Below are 15,819 nucleotides of genomic sequence, written 5' to 3' on the forward strand. Positions count from 1 at the left end.
GTGCGAGAGAGAGGGATCACCGAGCCCGTGACCATCAGTGGCCCACGTCGCCGAGTGCGGACGTAGGCGACCGCATCCACACCTGAGGCAGAACGGCTGCCTACCCAGCGGGCGCCGAGTGCATCGGCGCATCACCACCTGTCCAGAGTCAGCGTTTGTGTGTCACCCCCGAGCGGCGCAGACAGCGTCAGCAACCAAACACCACCAAAGACTGATAACTCCCGGCGGCCGCCCGGTCGGCTACTCCGCGGTCTCCACTTATTTGCGTGGGACGGGCCGTGACGGCGAACGTCAACACGGCACAATGTGCGCGGCGGGCGCGGGGCGGCCACTCATGTCGTGAGTTGGGGGGGGGGGGGAGGGCTTACATCGCCCGGACGAGACCGGCGCCGACGCGGAAGCAGTGGAGCCAGCAGCGGAGCCCAGCCATGACTACATGTCGACGGCCCATGAACTTTGGCATGGTACGGAGCCTTTCACGGCGGCATGATAGTAGGACCTAAGATGGAGAACCGGCTTGGGGCCCCGATCCGCTACGCCACTGCGCGTTGCGACGTGTAACTCCCGTTCAAGAGAACTTACACACAAAAGGAAAACTGATTTAGAATCTAGAATGTCTGCTGATTTGCCGCATATAAAAATAATTGTCGAACAACAGTCTGGAAGTGGAGATATGGAAGCTCAAAGTTACGCCACCGCTGTCGCGGAGGCGGCGCCTCTGAGCTCCACCGCCTGCTGGCAAGATCTTAGCCGTTCCGGCAGTGTTTTCTTTCTTCTTCTCGATCCTGGGCGTATTCTCGTTGTTTTTATTTCTCAAATAATGAAAATGCTGCACTATTGGGGGCATATTTTATGTCAAACTCCTTCTGTTATCAATATTTAACGTACTTGGAGTGGAAAGAAGAAGAAAAGACTTCCGGAACGGCTAAGATCTTGCCAGCAGGCGGTGGAGCTCAGAGGCGCCGCCTCCGCGACAGCGGCGGCGTAACTTTGGGCTTCCATATCTCCACTTCCAGACTGTTGTTCGACAATTATTTTTATATGCGGCAAATCAGCAGACATTCTAGATTCTAAATCAGTTTTCCTTTTGTGTGTAAGTTCTCTTGAACGGGAGTTACACGTCGCAACGCGCAGTGGCGTAGCGGATCGGGGCCCCAAGCCGGTTCTCCATCTTAGGTCCTACTATCATGACGGCGGGGAGGGGAGCCCTATCGTCTCCCCGGGGGGAGTGCCCAGAGTGCCCGGGTGGGCGCGACACGGGCGCCATAGCCCCAGGTCGTCAAAGACCCCCGCCCGGCAGCATCCCGGATGCTTCTCCTCACCTCTCGAACTGCGTCCACCGGGCAGTGCACGCGCGGGATTCAATTATAGTCTTGTCTGTAAATCTTCCATTTCCGGCCCCCACCCCCCTTTTTTCGAAGCCGCGACGCACTCCATGTTGTAACGGGCGCTCTTAACTTGAGCGAAATTGCGCGCCCGATTTCGACAATCTGAGGGGGCAAGGCTAGTAATGGTGGATGCGCTAATGTGGTGACAAGATGATGGGCCTTCCCTTCCCCCACCTTCCCCTCCGCAGCGACGCCGCGTAACGCCCAGGTTCTGTGTTGTGTTGCAGTGGTGCTGGCGCTGGTGTGGCTCGACTTGGTGCTCGTGCTGCTGGGGACGCTGGCCGTCATCCTCCTCATCTGGGGCGCGGCTCAGGTAAAGTATACCCTATATGAGAAACGTCAACGTCGCTTTGACGTCATAAAGACGCTGGGGAAAGTTGACTCGATTTTCCAACCTCGTTTGTGGAAAATCGCCTCCGATCCAACGTCTTCGCCGATGGCTTCTCACTACTACTGGGTCGCGATCGCGGTTCTCACATGCGGCTCGCTTTGCACTTACCCGCTGTGCCCTCCTTTTGACCGCGCACAGAGGAAGGCGCTGCTGCTGCTGCCGTGGCTCGCGGTCGAGCTGCTCGACGCCGCCTACGAGCTCGGATTCTTCGCGTTCATGTTCCTGTCCAACGACGTCGCGATCGCCATCGACCTCCTGCCCATCCTCGCGCTCCGTAAGTACCGTAGCGGTGCTACCATCCGGGTCGCTACTGCTGCGCTCTTTTTCTTGAGTTTCTTCCATTCATTTGCGGAGAGGAATGCGCAGCAAGCGTACGGTTTAGCGATGAGCTCCGCCAGCGGCATGCGACAGAAGTGCCATTATTTTTTCGTTTTGAAGTCACTGTGGCTCCAGCCTGGGCCAACCGGAATTTTCCGCCAAGCCGGAAGTGGTTGTGTTTGGCGAAAACCAGAACGTGAACAGTTTTGTCGGTTTGTTTTGACAGCGATTACTGTGTACTGCTGGCTCGTCGTGTACAGCCTGTACCAAGAATGCAAGGAGACCGAGGAGCGCAACACGTCTCTCCCGCTGCCGCTGTCCATGTCGGCGCTGGAGGCGGGAGGCGCCGGCGCGCTGGGCGGTTGCACTGTCCCCTACGGCAGGATGGCGGCCTGAGCCTGAGTGCGGCCCTCCCTCCCTACAACTATTAACCTGTACGGACTGAAACTGAGAAACAGAGCGCGCTCTCCAGGGGGACTCGCTGTTTTTAGCTAATGTTCATGTATGAACGAAACTTGTGATATAGAAAAGATAAGAGTCGTTGAACTTATGTTCCAAGTCAAGACACGGATGTAAATTTGCTATCCTACCTTTGACAGTTCAGTTTGGTGGATTGGCGAAATGGAATGAGCGAATGTAAAATAAAATTAAATATGTACTTTTGTTTTGAGTTAGGGTGCTTGTGGAAGGTAGATTGCACTTAGCACATTATTTTCTGCTTGAATTCATGGTAGTAGCCAAGTTTTGGTGTTATGTGTCTGTGTATATAATATGTAATTAAACTATGTCAGCACTAGAAATAAAATTTGCTTGGTACAGATGTACATCTGCATTTGAGATATGGAGCTGTAAATTTGAACAATGTAACTAAAATTAAAAATATCTTTTTGTACGTACATGCTGGGAAGTATAAAGCAAGATTTTCTAAAATCTTGAAATTAATAATTGTGATCCTTAGTAAACAGTCATAATACACTGATACAAAAAAACCTAATACAAAGATATTATTCAATGCAGTATTGATTTTATTCCTCAACTAGAAGAATGAGCCATATTTAAACAGAATACTGTAAACCACAACCCTTGATTTTGTCTGCTGCATTGATGCATTAAGAAGGAAGAACTGGTGCATTCTTGTAAATGGGTAGTTCTGTTGCAAAAATGTGCATCTAAAAAGATAAAAAATTGTTTGCAGGTACTGGTATTTTAAGTTAAAAATACCACACTACCTTGAGAATACAAAGAAAATAGTGAATGATGCAAATTTTCAAATGTAGTCACAGTATCAATGTGTAACATTTCCTCATTGGATGACGGAGCTTAAATCAAATCATTCATAACATTCAGTTACCCAAATTGATCCCAAGCACAAGGTCACAACCAACAAATTATTTCTACCAATAATATACATAAAATGTAATGATAGCTTACATTTTAGAATGCAATTTGTGTTTGCATTATAATCGGTGTTAAAACATTGATTGATAAGAAAAAGGCACAGACAAACATCTGGAGAGATATGGATGACTCAAGAACTTTTGAAAACTTCAATTAATGTACATTACTGACACTACAAAACAACAGTTATAGTAAAATTGTTTTACACATTTACATTGAAATATACAGCAGGCAAAAAATAGTGCAAACTACAAATGTAAAAATCTAAAATGAATTGTGTATAAATCTGACCAAGACCTGTTACAGATTTAACGCAACATGACAGTAACATTAATCAATCACAGCCATAACTACAAAATTCCATCGACAGGATTCCATTTTAATAAAATCTTAAATAAGCGGTGCTCGCAGGTAACTTCACAAGAACACATAGAAAACTTCCACACACTCCCATGTAAGTTACAATTTTTTAAAATATTGCTGTACTTAGGTATTTCTGGTACAAATACAATCACTCAATAATTAATGAATTCAATAAAGGCGTGTAAGTAGGTATATTTATCTCTTAGGTTAGGTTCAAGTCACCTTAAAGTTGAAAATCCTGAGGAATAATCTCACATACTCACCTTTCAGTCTTAAACATTAGTAGATACTATAAGTATTCATTCTGCTAACCTCAACAAAAGCGCTAGTAATATGCAGATGCTCAGGACTAGATGCATTAAGGAAAAAAATAATCATATTTGATGAGTGGTATCTAACAAGCCTGTTATAACAGCCAAATGTGCAACCTACCACTATGCAAATGCACAATCACCAAATCTTGCACCCAAAAAAGAAAAGGGAACCTTTACTGCATATCTTAGAGCACATAGTTTAAATAAACAGATGAATTTAATTAAAGTGATGTGGCAATAAACAAGTTGAATTAGAGTTCATTCATTGCAAAGAGAACCTACTGCCATGGACCATTTTATGTGGATTTCTTAGTGTTAACTCCTGAAACATGTGTACTCTTTCCAGTCTATTGCAGTATTAGTAACTAAGTTTCTGGAAACACTGGAAAACTTGATGACTGATAGTGCTCATCTATTTAATCATATTCATGACTGCTCTCTCGTTTTGACAGTAAGTTTACTCTATCTTCCTCCAAATCACCTGACCCACTAGGAACACCTAAACTCCTTGAAATCTTTGCCAGTCCTTCTGTCAAACCAGTCTCAGTAATCCTAAGACCAAAAGAGAAGAAAGTTTTAATGTTCATTTCTTAAACAGAAACCATTTAAGAATTTTACACTTGAAATTACTTACACCATATCAATTTCTTCATCGTCATCTTCTTCTTCTGTGTTGACTTGAAAGTAAGGGTTGGCTGCAGTTGGTCGGAATTTGTAGCCAGTTAAAACATAGAAAACATAAGTAGCCATTTCCCTAAACATTTCATCCAGCCACTCATATTGGAAGGGTACAGTCATCTGCAGGAAAGAATATTAGGTATTATGAGACAATTAACAAAAATTGAAAACCTTCAGTCTTTAAATGGATAAAAATAAAACACATACTTTCAACAAATAAACAATTATCCTTGTAAAATAAATGTAGCAGACAATCATGATGTAGAAGTGACGGAAAAGTTTCAACTTGCGCAAATTAATGGCAGCTTTTCCATCAGTCTCAGATGCTTCCTGCAAATGCCTTATTGACCTGAAAAATTGCAAGATTTTAAAAGTTACCATCCCTAAACAATAGAACAACAAACGTAACTATAACATTTCTTTACTTTTAAAAATAACTTACCATACAACTGGACAAAGGATGGCCCCACAACAAATTAAATCAACCAGGAAGAATACTTCACGCCACATGCGATGTTCAATGTCTCCCTCCTCTGATTCTTCAATGATAATTTCTGCAACATTTGCAAGCACCTGAAGAAACAAAAATAAAAATACATATTTTTAACCAACCTCATTTGTTATTTACTCTATGAAAGTAGAGTTCTTCCTCAACAAACAATACAATGAAAATACCTGTAATGGGATCACAATCATAAATATTTTTTTGTCTTTTTCAGACAGTATATATTTGATGAATGTCCAACCAGTTCCAATGAGAACAATGGTTATGAACAAAACTGCCCCTTTAAGGCTGTAAGGAGATTATTTTCATGATTATTAAATCACATGTAGGTAAAAGAATTATTTATAAAGTAACACAAACTTACAGATGGGTGACATAAAAGAGGATAGCCCACGCTGCCACATGCGCTCCTTTAGTTTGGATGAAATGGAAATTTATACCATGGAAAAGCAGGGACAAAGATTTGAGGAAGACTAGTACAGCCATCAAGTAAAGAATCTTGTAGACAGGGTGTCTAAAAAATCAAAATAGAGTTTGAGACAAATTTCAAAACAATCAGATTTATAAGGTACAATATATATGTTTTTGTAACATCCAACAAGCGTACTTGCTATGACGCAGAATAAACACCCAAAAGCAGCCAGAGAGGAAAAATAAAATGGCCATCATAAAATAGAGAGCAGGGAGAGGCATTTCTCCAGCAGAGAGATAATTTCCTCTATTTTTCTCCTCAATTTCCATCTAAACATTTGGAAACATTCATGAGTATCAAAGTACTGAATTCCATAATGAATCAATTGATGTAGTTACAGAATAGCAGCAATATAACTTACAGTAAAGCTAATGAAAGCTTCTGTGTCTTCATGATAATTAGGACAGCTGTGAAAATAAAGATTGTACAATCCTTCTTCAGCTTCTGTGGCCACATACATCACAAACTGTGAGGCACAAAACAGAAAGAAGGCATAAATAAGGTAGTCATTCATTAATTATGATTAAACTAGTGTCATCATGTAGAATACATGAAGCACACTGTTACTTGGAATACATTTTCTCATTGCTGATACTCATACTCACAGATGCATTAAAGTATTCTTTATTGGGATCAGCTGTCATTGGCAGTTGTAACTGTGAGCATAAAGTTTGTGGCTCTTCCGGAACAGATCGAGCTGCCCTCAAGACTTGTGAAGGGATGGAGTGAGCTAGAAGATAATGAAAAATTAAACCCAATAATCGTGGTAGGAATTTAGATAATCTATTATATTAATTACAATAAACTGAGGATAAAAAGAATATACCTTGTTCTGGTTGTGAGCCTGGGTACGCAGAGGAGGCAGGGAGGTAAGATTGGTTAAGATACACATGTAGTGTAGGGATTTTTCGACTACAGGTGACATTAAGCCTGCAATTAGAAAAGTAAATCGTGACAACTTGAAAATGTGTAAGAGTAAAATAAGCTAGCAAACAAAATTCGGGTGCTAGCCAATAATATTACTTTAAGTTCTTAAGGTCCATTGTGAAGTACACCACAGGTGGGCTATTCGGAGTTTCCGTTTCAGGTCTCTCTGGCTCTTCAAGAAGACATCGGTCTTGATGACTATCCAGATAAGGATTCATAGCATCACTCAAAGTTCTATCCAAACTGAAGCCAAACTAAAAATTGAAAGGATCGTAGGTTAATAATAGAAGTAAGATGCAAAATGACATTCATGACCATAGTTTATCTTACCACATGTTTTTCATTTAAGGGATGTGGATGGAACTTATTTAAATGAACACTGAGATACCCGCCCTTGTAGAATCCAAAAGTACTGAGGGCTATATAGCGTCGATCATCATTCTAGAAGCAATAAGTAGAGAAGTGCAATTTCACATAAGTGGACAGAAACATAGACAATACACTTAACAAACAGATTGAGATTTATAAAATGAAATCAAAAGTTCAAACAAATTTGTTAGAACTTAACCTCAAGCCCTCAACTCAGAGGGGAACTAGAGGCGTACAGTTAAACAAAACTCTTGAGGAGTGGGAACGAATGCAGATATAGACTGAGCAAACATATTGAAATTTAAAAAATGAAATCCTATACATAACAAATTACAGAGCCATGTTAAAGGTGCAGATGGCAGAGGGTTAGTTTCTCAGCCCCATGCAGAATTCTAAAATATATTCTCAGTAAAATTACCTCTATTTTAAGTTCGTGGATTCTTGAAAAGACGGTGATGGGAAAAAGGCACATAAAGAAAATAAGAGACGTCAATTTTAGCCGTTCCATGTTGACGTCCTAAATCTTGTTGTCACATTTAGGGAGGTGTTTTGTTTTTGATGGTCGCAGCAGCCGCAGCCTTGTGCTATATGTTGACGTTTTTAATGGATCCGTAAGAGTTGATAGTTTATTGTTTATTGCAGGAAAGCAAATGCACAATAAAGCACTTTCATCGAATGGTTTTTTGACTGTGTTCAATTTATTGACATTACACAACACAATATAATTAACAAAAGCATGCACAAAGTTATTAAATTGCAGTAGTTTCTTTCTTTTACATTTTTTCTTCTTTTTCTGCTGGGTCAACAACTTAACGGTAAAAACATCTTGAGTTCATCTGGGCCGGCATATCTTACTTTTAAGTCCACCAATACTTCAATAAGCAGGGAGGAAGCGCAGAGTTTTCTTTCAATATTTTGATCTAAATAAATAAACCATTTTGTTTTATATAAAATTTTGATTATGTTTTGATGTTGGCAAGATAGACTTCTTCTTGTCCTTTACTTTGGGGGGGAATTTTAACCCAAATGATGAATATGGCCTTAAAGTTGAAGTTTAATAACTATGGTCTTGGGTCTAAATGCCAGAGTGCCATTGTGCAATGTGCCTGAACTAAAATGAACTGAATCCTCCTGATTCAAGAAACAATATTTTCCCCAACTCAGACAAGCAACATTACATACGAGAAGAAATGTGGAGTGAGTAGACAAGAGTTACTGACTCTTTCCCATAACTTGTTGCATCCCCCCTGAGTAATATATACTGTATATGTGTTTTAGAGTAAGACAGCTCATGGTTAAGAGAATTAATTGGCCAACTCTAAGAACAATATTTGAACATTCTGTTTTTGTGTAAATATACACTGTATTTTAGAAAGATAAAAGTAGGTGTTTGAAAGAAACAAAAAACTATTATTTCATTTGATCTTAAGAGGCTGATTATTAAAATAGATGATTCCGGCTGTGCGGCTGTGCCCACTTAAAGAAGAACTAAGCATATCACGTCCGAAACTAGTTCTTCTGAAATAACAGCTAAAACCGCTAAAACCAATGCAAATGAGTCTTGATGTTAGGGAGTTACTCTAGGCCATTTCTGTGAGATGCACTTTCCAATGAGAAAAACCAGCAAACTTCTCGCACTGGTTCCAGTCCTTATTCCCTTACTTCTTCTCGAAACAAGCAGAGCCGGAACTGTCTATTGGGTAGTAAAGCAAGTATTATTAGATATTTCAAAAAGGTTAACATATTTTCAATCCATATTTGTTAGTGTTCATTGCCTATTCTGGCAAAGCGGCTTGGCTTTGCTTACCGGTTGTCTTTGTTAGGCACATAAGCACTAGGGAACTGGCCACCTCTCCAAGCCGAGCCTGGGTGTGAGCATTGGAGACAGGAGCCTCATGCAGGTTTAAGCGCAGGTCGGGAGGATGGGTGGACACTCTACATCGGCAGGTCAACCCTTTCTAATGCACCGGAACACACACTGCTGATGAGTTACACAATGAATTAATGATACTGTGTCAAAAGCCTGTGCTTACTGCTCTGCTAGAAAATAGGGAATGGACCCTAAAGAAGGGGGTCTAAAATGGGGAGTCTCGTGAAGAGAAAAGTTGTTTAGAAAGGGTAGTCACAACCTGACATATCTATATTTTTTACAACAAAAAATCCTAGTGACTTTGGTGGCAGAATGATAGAATTAGTTTTCATCTGAATAGCTTGCAGAATAGGGAGTTCCTGAGAACTACTCAATTCTAGTACAAGTCCATTTAATTTGACACCCCTGTAAAAAGAAATAGAATTTTAAACAGTAATCAGCAAAGCTTACAATATCACAATGTACACCAGCAATACCTTGAATTAAGATGGCCATCAGCAGCCATCAATATATATTTCTCCACATCAAAATTTTCAGAAGTATATGTATTATTATTTACATGTATAACTCCCTTGTAATCTGATAACCCCAGGTTCATACCAAATATCACAAAAGATTTTTTCTCAAGCCCACTTTCTTTGTGGCAATGAGCATACAATCTTATAGATGGATTTTCACAAGATGTTTTTAATTTGAGAACACCTGTTCCAACAATCTTCTTGTAGATGTATGAAACCCAGAAAGCCTAGAAAGCAAAACAAATGGCAAAGTATGACACAAGGTACCATAATTTCACGCTATAACAATTATTATTAGATCCCAAGTAGCAAAATGCATGACATGTGCGATTTTTTATGTGCATATAAACTCATTTTCTGCACTTATCTCTGCCGTTTGGCTATTTGGGATAAGTATAAGAGTACATATACCGTATTTGGCTGCAACGTTTTCTCATCCAGGAGACCATAGTGGCCACCAATAAATGATTGTCTCACTACAACAGATATATTGTTTAAGGCAGCCAGGCCTAACTTATCAAGCCACATGAAACCACTAACAAAACGATTTGACAATGCTGGAGCCCCACCACCAAAAGCAGAGGCAGTTTCACCTACAAGGAAAACATTGTCAGTTTCAAAATACACTTTTGAATTAGGCTCCAAAATTATTGTTTGGTTCAACTTAACGTACTTATCCATATTGGGAAACGGTTGTTAGTATTTTTGGTAACCACAGCCTTAATATCTCCAATTTCTCTATTAAGAACATCCATGATAGATGGGCTCATGAACTCCTCTAAAGTTGCATTTCTTCCACTAATGTAATACCTATGTGGCAGAAAATTCGTATTATGTATAGTCTTTTGGAATGACATCAATTTATAAAACTGACAACTCACTGATGCCATGTTGCTGCAGATACTATGTTCTTGGCCTTAGACAAAAACTTATCAAGATAGGTAAGTGTTGACAACTGTCTTCTCTTAGGACCTCTTGGTGCAGTAATGTCCGGACCTAAAAGTTTGGATTTCTGGTAAATGGGAAACTTTTTTAAAATTATTGAAAGAGTATCATAGTCTCTTGCAAGCTGAATAGGTGTCACTTCTTGTCCAAAAACATGACAAAATGAGTTGGGCTCTGCGAGAAAAAAAAGACAAAGTAACAAACAGCTAGGAATATATACAAACAATAAACTTAGATTTACTTCATTTTCTTACCATTCCCAAGCTGCCAATCCAATGTTAGATTGTTTACTTGGGAAAAGCGTATCAACCTGCTAGCATTGTCTGGATCCCATTTTCCAGACGGTAGACGTTTAAGAACATTCAGGTCAAATAATAGGTGTAATCCTGCTTCACTAGCAAGAGTGTTGATTGACAGCCATTTTTCACCTAAGATGAAAGTAATGCATGTAAGCTTTAAAAAAAGTTATGTTTGCTGTCATATTACTTTTAAACTTACGAGACAAATGCAGGTCATCCCATCTCTTTTTCAGACAACTACTGTCATCATAATCCCAGCTGTTTCTATTCATTAGAGATGATTGATAATCATCAATGCCATGTCGGTTGACATTCGTCTTATCATCGAATGTAACAAGATCAGCCGCAGTTCCTCCAATTCGAAGATATGCAGGTTTTAAGCCCTTGAGCATGTTCATAAAACCAAAACTGTTTCTGCATGGCAAAGAGAAGAACTGTTAAGGATACAAATTGACACTACAATTCCTTAAAAATAATGACTAGGGTGTACTCACAGTAAATTATTTAAGTTACGTTTGAAGATAAAATGAGTATCAATTGCTACACTTAAAAAGTTTTCACTGACTTCGCAAACTTTGGCATCAGTGTTAATGACAATTTTGTCATCGTTACACCAATCTGCTTGGGTGAAACTAAAAGCCAAAAGGGTAATGTAGAGGGTAGAAAAATTCATTTCTGAGAGTTCTGCTTCAAATAACCTAAATCGGGCATTGAAACAATTGATGGTAATGAAAATAAGCACCACACGATCTGATTCGGTATTATTTGACTTTGAACTTGTGAGTTAAAATACCGAAAGACAACCAAAGACAAGACACAGCAGACACAGAGCAGAAAGTTTTTTTTTAAATTTAATGTAACATGGCGCCGACTCCAACACAACATTGCAGTTAACATGTGAGTTGAGTGAATATGAAAAATTTATGATGACAATTTGAATAATTAAATGAACTCTGCAATTGTTAATCTCAGTGTTAGTACACGAATATTAGGAGCAACGAATAGACAAAAATTATATATTTATTCGAGAAGAGAAAAAAATAGCGATTGCATATCGTGGTGATGATAGAACCAAGGTCAAGGTAATCTTGGTTCGACGTGACTATACTCGATCTTGAAAGTCCACGCTACTGCCATTTTTATTGTGTTGACAGTGACAGTGTGGTAGGGTTGACATAAACCTCATTTGAGGCCTATTTGTTGGAATTTGCAAATTTAGAGGTAAGTACGTTGTAATATTTTGTCTTGGCTTTGTATCATTCATTTGCTATATGCCACTGTACAAGGTAAATTATCAAGTAGGTCAGTTGACATTTCTATGGCCAGTTGTGTCTAAATTTAGTCGGGAACTGTTGCCGTTGCCGTGTTCAGGGTTGGGGAATAGTGTGTAGGTTGTCTTGTGAATGCCACTTGTATTTTACGTAGGACGATTGGAACCACCAGAATGAGCTCTGTGTTTGCTGCCCCAGTCATGTCAGGAAAGGTCTGTTTTAATTTATTTCAATTTGAAACAATTTCTGGGGTTTTATTCTTCCCTGTTTTATGAAAATTGTTGAGAACTCTTCAACACTTAATGAATGGAGTTGCACCTGGCTATAGTAATTCCTTCAGGAGCTTGTGTTTCCCAGTGTTTTCTTATTGAAGCTTTCCCTAATATTTGCTGGTCTTAAACTAATATGCTATAACACAGCCAATCTGGTTGAGACCATGCTGCTTTAGTTTTTAGTGTGGACATCTCCTGTCTCATTCAACCTTGACATTGTTGCTATCTTTCCAGGAGAAAATGAGTAACAACAAACCAACAGCTCTGCCTGCGTATACTCCAGGGCCCCCACCCATGGCTGCACCACCGACTTATGCTCAGGCGGTTGGAGGCGTTCCCCCATCAAGTCCTTTTACTGCTGCTCAGCCACGTAAGCTATTTAATTGTTAGATGATTAAAGTTTATTCGTGAGTTCCAGCGTTATGAATGCAATTGACTTCCTTCTATTTTTCAGAAAATGGGCCTACTATTCTGACCACGGTTGTTCCTGTTGGTCCGCAGTCTACCCACATGATCTGTCCTCATTGTCTAGCCGAGATTGAGACATCGACTAAAACTGAGCCGGGAATGATTGCGTACATATCAGGAGTAGTAATTGCGTTGCTTGGGTGCTGGCTTGGATGTTGTCTCATTCCATGCTGCATCCCTGAATGCATGGATGTTCATCACAACTGTCCCAACTGTAAAGCTTACTTGGGCCGTTTTAGGCGATGATTTAATCTTCAGCCATTATTTAATCATATTTGACTCCACAACTCTTTTACAATTTTATTCTTGATTCTGAATCAACTGCTGCAACAGCATAAATTTTGTTCTGTGGTGTTACTATTTACCAGCACAATTTCTATGGACCTCACAATTTTTTTGAGTCTCTTGGCTTTCAGGCTAGCATACTGTTTTCAAAGCATTTAATGGTCAATTATTCTATCAGACTCATTCAGCTTTGAAGAATTCTTTTTCTTTCTGAAGCACTTGAATCAACTGTATTGATGTTGTCAATTTAAATGACCTGGCTCATCAAAAATTTTGGTACTAGTTTTTATTGATTAGATTAAGAAAGTGACTGCATGTCTTCAGAGACAATGGGATTGATTCCCCTTCAAATCTCACTGCAACATATGATCTGAATCTTGCTTTAAATTAAAGACCGAACATACTAGGAGATTTGTCACTAAAATGTATTTTTACAGAATCAACATGAACTAATTTGGATATTTTTTGTAATTTGTGTAACTAGTAACTTTAAAATTTCTAGTTCCTCTCTTCTTATGGCTTTCTGTATGATATTAATCATTTCATGGGGAACAGAGGGTTTCATATTCTGTTTACTGTCTACTGCATCATAATTTATATGTAGACCCAGTTCAGATCAACCTCTGTTGGAGTAATATTAAATGTTCTGGTCCTTGCAGTGCTACCCACTGCTGCACATACTCTGGACTTCAATGAATTTTCACTATGTGTATGCACAATTCTTGTCTGGCATTTTACTGAGGGTGTAATGTATGTTATTATAATTATCTAATAGTTGAATGACTTGTACAACATCATGAAGTTCAGGTACCCATTTAGCCACTGTTTGTATTTTCATAGTATTGAACCTTTCCACAATCAACTTTGACAACATCCTCGTAGATGTGTAAGGATTTCACCTGTCAGATAGAAAGTCTTTTTTTTCTTTTTTTTTTAAATCTAAAGAAATATACAATGAACTTATTAATTTAATACTAACTGGCCATTTTGATACAATTTGTTTTAATCAAAGTTAAGGTAGACATGATGTGGTAGTGCTTTTGTGTTTAACTTGAACATACCTACTCTGTGTGTGATGTGATGAAAGACTGTTTACAGTCTGGAGGGATTATTGGGAACTGTCACATATCCTGCTGTAGGGAGTTGAGAGTTGTGCTCTACTTAGTCATCTGCTAAAAAAAAAAAGGCTACAGCTTTAATGAGTCCTCATTAACGCGTTAAGTGCGGCGGACTTTTTACCCCTATGATTTAATCAAACCAAGGGTGCAACTACTATGTAAATGGTCGCATCGCACTTAACATGTTAAATCTCACTCAATGTCTTTGGGTTATTTAGTTCAAAGTCTTGTTATATAGTGTTGTAGTAAGAACTGATGATAAAGGAAGGCATTGCTTTGTTTTAATTTTTTTGTGCTTTTAGTTGTACCGGATGTGATAATTTTTCCTTTATCAGATAATGATTTATTCAATCTGATACTGTCCTATTTTTGTAACAAAATAACGTTCAATGTAATATATATAGCATTTTACTCTAAACCGTTGTAACTTTTTCCCTATTTTCTTCAAGTGCATTTGTTATATTCAGACACGTTTTCAATATCCTCTTTTTAAAATTTATTTCAGGACGTAACAGGTACAATGTTTCTTAAAGCTGTATACTTACAGCAATGTAGCAGTAAGACCACTTAAAATTCATTTATAACTCCTCCAAAATTACATTTTAACAAATGTTGTTTGATAATGTGAACATTACCAGTCTAGTAAACATTAACGTGAAAAAAAATAAGTTATTCTACCACACAAAGGGAGTATCTCAACACCCAAAAGAAGAAGGGAAAGAAAAATAAGAAGTGGAGAATATGGCACAAGTAGATCATACTTGAGCTGGAAACCAAGAGTGTACCTAAAGAATCTCAGGCAGGAACGAGGGATAGATAACTCCTTAATTGGGTGTACAAATTTCATGGATTGAATTAGGATTGGCTTGAATTGAATTTTAATTGTCTTTGAATTTGTGTGAATAATTGCGATTTTGTTTTACTGACTTACGGTAGCGTGAATTGAATGGAACTAGCTTGAATTGGACCAAATTGATAGAATTATTTTAGAATTGGTTTCAATAATTTCGGTTTGAATTGGGCAGAAATACAGGTGTACACCTAGCAGGGGAGTTCTCCACCCCTCGGGCAGGAATAGGGAGTGAAGAAGGAATAAAAATAAATATAAAAGACCCGCCGGGCTTCAAGACTTGCCTAGTGTACCCAAGGTGTAGCCCGACGAGGGAAAGGGTATGGCACAAGAGCCAGACCGACGACAACTGGACAGTAAACGGACTCCGCCCGGATCGCCTCTAATTAAACGCGTAATAAAAAGTGAGCTCACTGCTCTTGCAGTGTTCCGCTGGGAGCCACTCCTCGCCGGGGTAGGGCGGCCCAGGCCACAGGCCCAGGCTCCAGCCGCGTCAGCTCAACCAGGCCAGGGCAGACAGATTGTCGCGGCCGCAGCCAGGTCGCGGCTGCGCGGCCCGTGCAGGGGTCCACCCGGGCCGGATCCGACCGGATGGAATGCACCGGTTACCCGGACGCAGCCCAGGGAAGATTACGTGGAGGGCCGGGCCGGGCCGGGCTGGCGGCAGCCTGGCGGGCCTGGCTCTGGTGTGGCTGGTTATATCACAGACCATTCAAAGCGCGCCCACATCCCGCCACACTCACTCCGCACCCCGCCACGCAAAGTTGTGCGGGCCTGGCCGACTATAACGGCGTGGCGGG

At 40.1% G+C, this 15,819-nt stretch overlaps 4 protein-coding genes across 6 annotated transcripts; 2 read left to right on the plus strand and 2 right to left on the minus strand.

Annotated features, from left to right (window-relative positions):
* Positions 1-421: 421 nt before the first annotated feature.
* Positions 422-2,921, plus strand: LOC113208095 (uncharacterized). Its single transcript, XM_052266166.1, has 4 exons — positions 422-464; positions 1,616-1,701; positions 1,918-2,053; positions 2,324-2,921. Exons 1-4 carry the CDS (start codon positions 437-439, stop codon positions 2,491-2,493), a joined length of 420 nt encoding a protein of 139 aa, XP_052122126.1. The 5' UTR covers positions 422-436; the 3' UTR covers positions 2,494-2,921.
* Positions 2,922-3,099: 178 nt separating this feature from the next.
* LOC113208079 (protein GPR107) lies at positions 3,100-7,823 on the minus strand. The gene is made up of 13 exons (XM_026424926.2): positions 7,542-7,823; positions 7,085-7,195; positions 6,851-7,008; positions 6,654-6,757; positions 6,433-6,557; positions 6,189-6,293; positions 5,963-6,096; positions 5,720-5,869; positions 5,526-5,643; positions 5,293-5,423; positions 5,058-5,199; positions 4,807-4,970; positions 3,100-4,724 (listed from the first exon to the last, which is right to left on the minus strand). The coding sequence occupies exons 1-13, from the start codon at positions 7,629-7,631 to the stop codon at positions 4,589-4,591; spliced, it is 1,668 nt and encodes a 555-aa protein (XP_026280711.1). The 5' UTR covers positions 7,632-7,823; the 3' UTR covers positions 3,100-4,588.
* On the minus strand, positions 7,800-11,669 carry LOC113208080 (hyaluronoglucuronidase-like). Of its 2 annotated transcripts, XR_008010998.1 has the most exons (10): positions 11,549-11,669; positions 11,250-11,453; positions 10,955-11,169; positions 10,711-10,884; positions 10,393-10,630; positions 10,185-10,321; positions 9,923-10,104; positions 9,470-9,738; positions 8,931-9,398; positions 7,800-8,816 (listed from the first exon to the last, which is right to left on the minus strand). XR_008010998.1 is itself a non-coding variant. In XM_026424928.2 (9 exons), the coding sequence occupies exons 1-9, from the start codon at positions 11,650-11,652 to the stop codon at positions 9,233-9,235; spliced, it is 1,689 nt and encodes a 562-aa protein (XP_026280713.2). In that variant the 5' UTR covers positions 11,653-11,669; the 3' UTR covers positions 7,800-9,232. The 2 variants fall into 2 exon arrangements, 1 of the variants encoding a protein (XP_026280713.2); XM_026424928.2 differs by having other exon boundaries at positions 7,800-9,398.
* Positions 11,670-11,826: 157 nt separating this feature from the next.
* LOC113208078 (LITAF domain-containing protein) lies at positions 11,827-14,587 on the plus strand. 2 transcript variants are annotated; one of them, XM_026424924.2, is made up of 4 exons: positions 11,837-11,976; positions 12,181-12,238; positions 12,533-12,668; positions 12,753-14,587. In XM_026424924.2, the coding sequence occupies exons 2-4, from the start codon at positions 12,200-12,202 to the stop codon at positions 13,010-13,012; spliced, it is 435 nt and encodes a 144-aa protein (XP_026280709.1). In that variant the 5' UTR covers positions 11,837-11,976; positions 12,181-12,199; the 3' UTR covers positions 13,013-14,587. The 2 variants fall into 2 exon arrangements, with proteins under 2 accessions (XP_026280710.1, XP_026280709.1); XM_026424925.2 differs by lacking the exon at positions 12,181-12,238 and having other exon boundaries at positions 11,827-11,976.
* The last annotated feature ends 1,232 nt before the right edge of the window (positions 14,588-15,819 follow it).

Source organism: Frankliniella occidentalis, unplaced genomic scaffold (genome assembly GCF_000697945.3).
Source record: "Frankliniella occidentalis isolate FOCC.00 unplaced genomic scaffold, Focc_3.1 Scaffold36, whole genome shotgun sequence".
Classification (NCBI taxonomy): domain Eukaryota; kingdom Metazoa; phylum Arthropoda; class Insecta; order Thysanoptera; family Thripidae; genus Frankliniella; species Frankliniella occidentalis.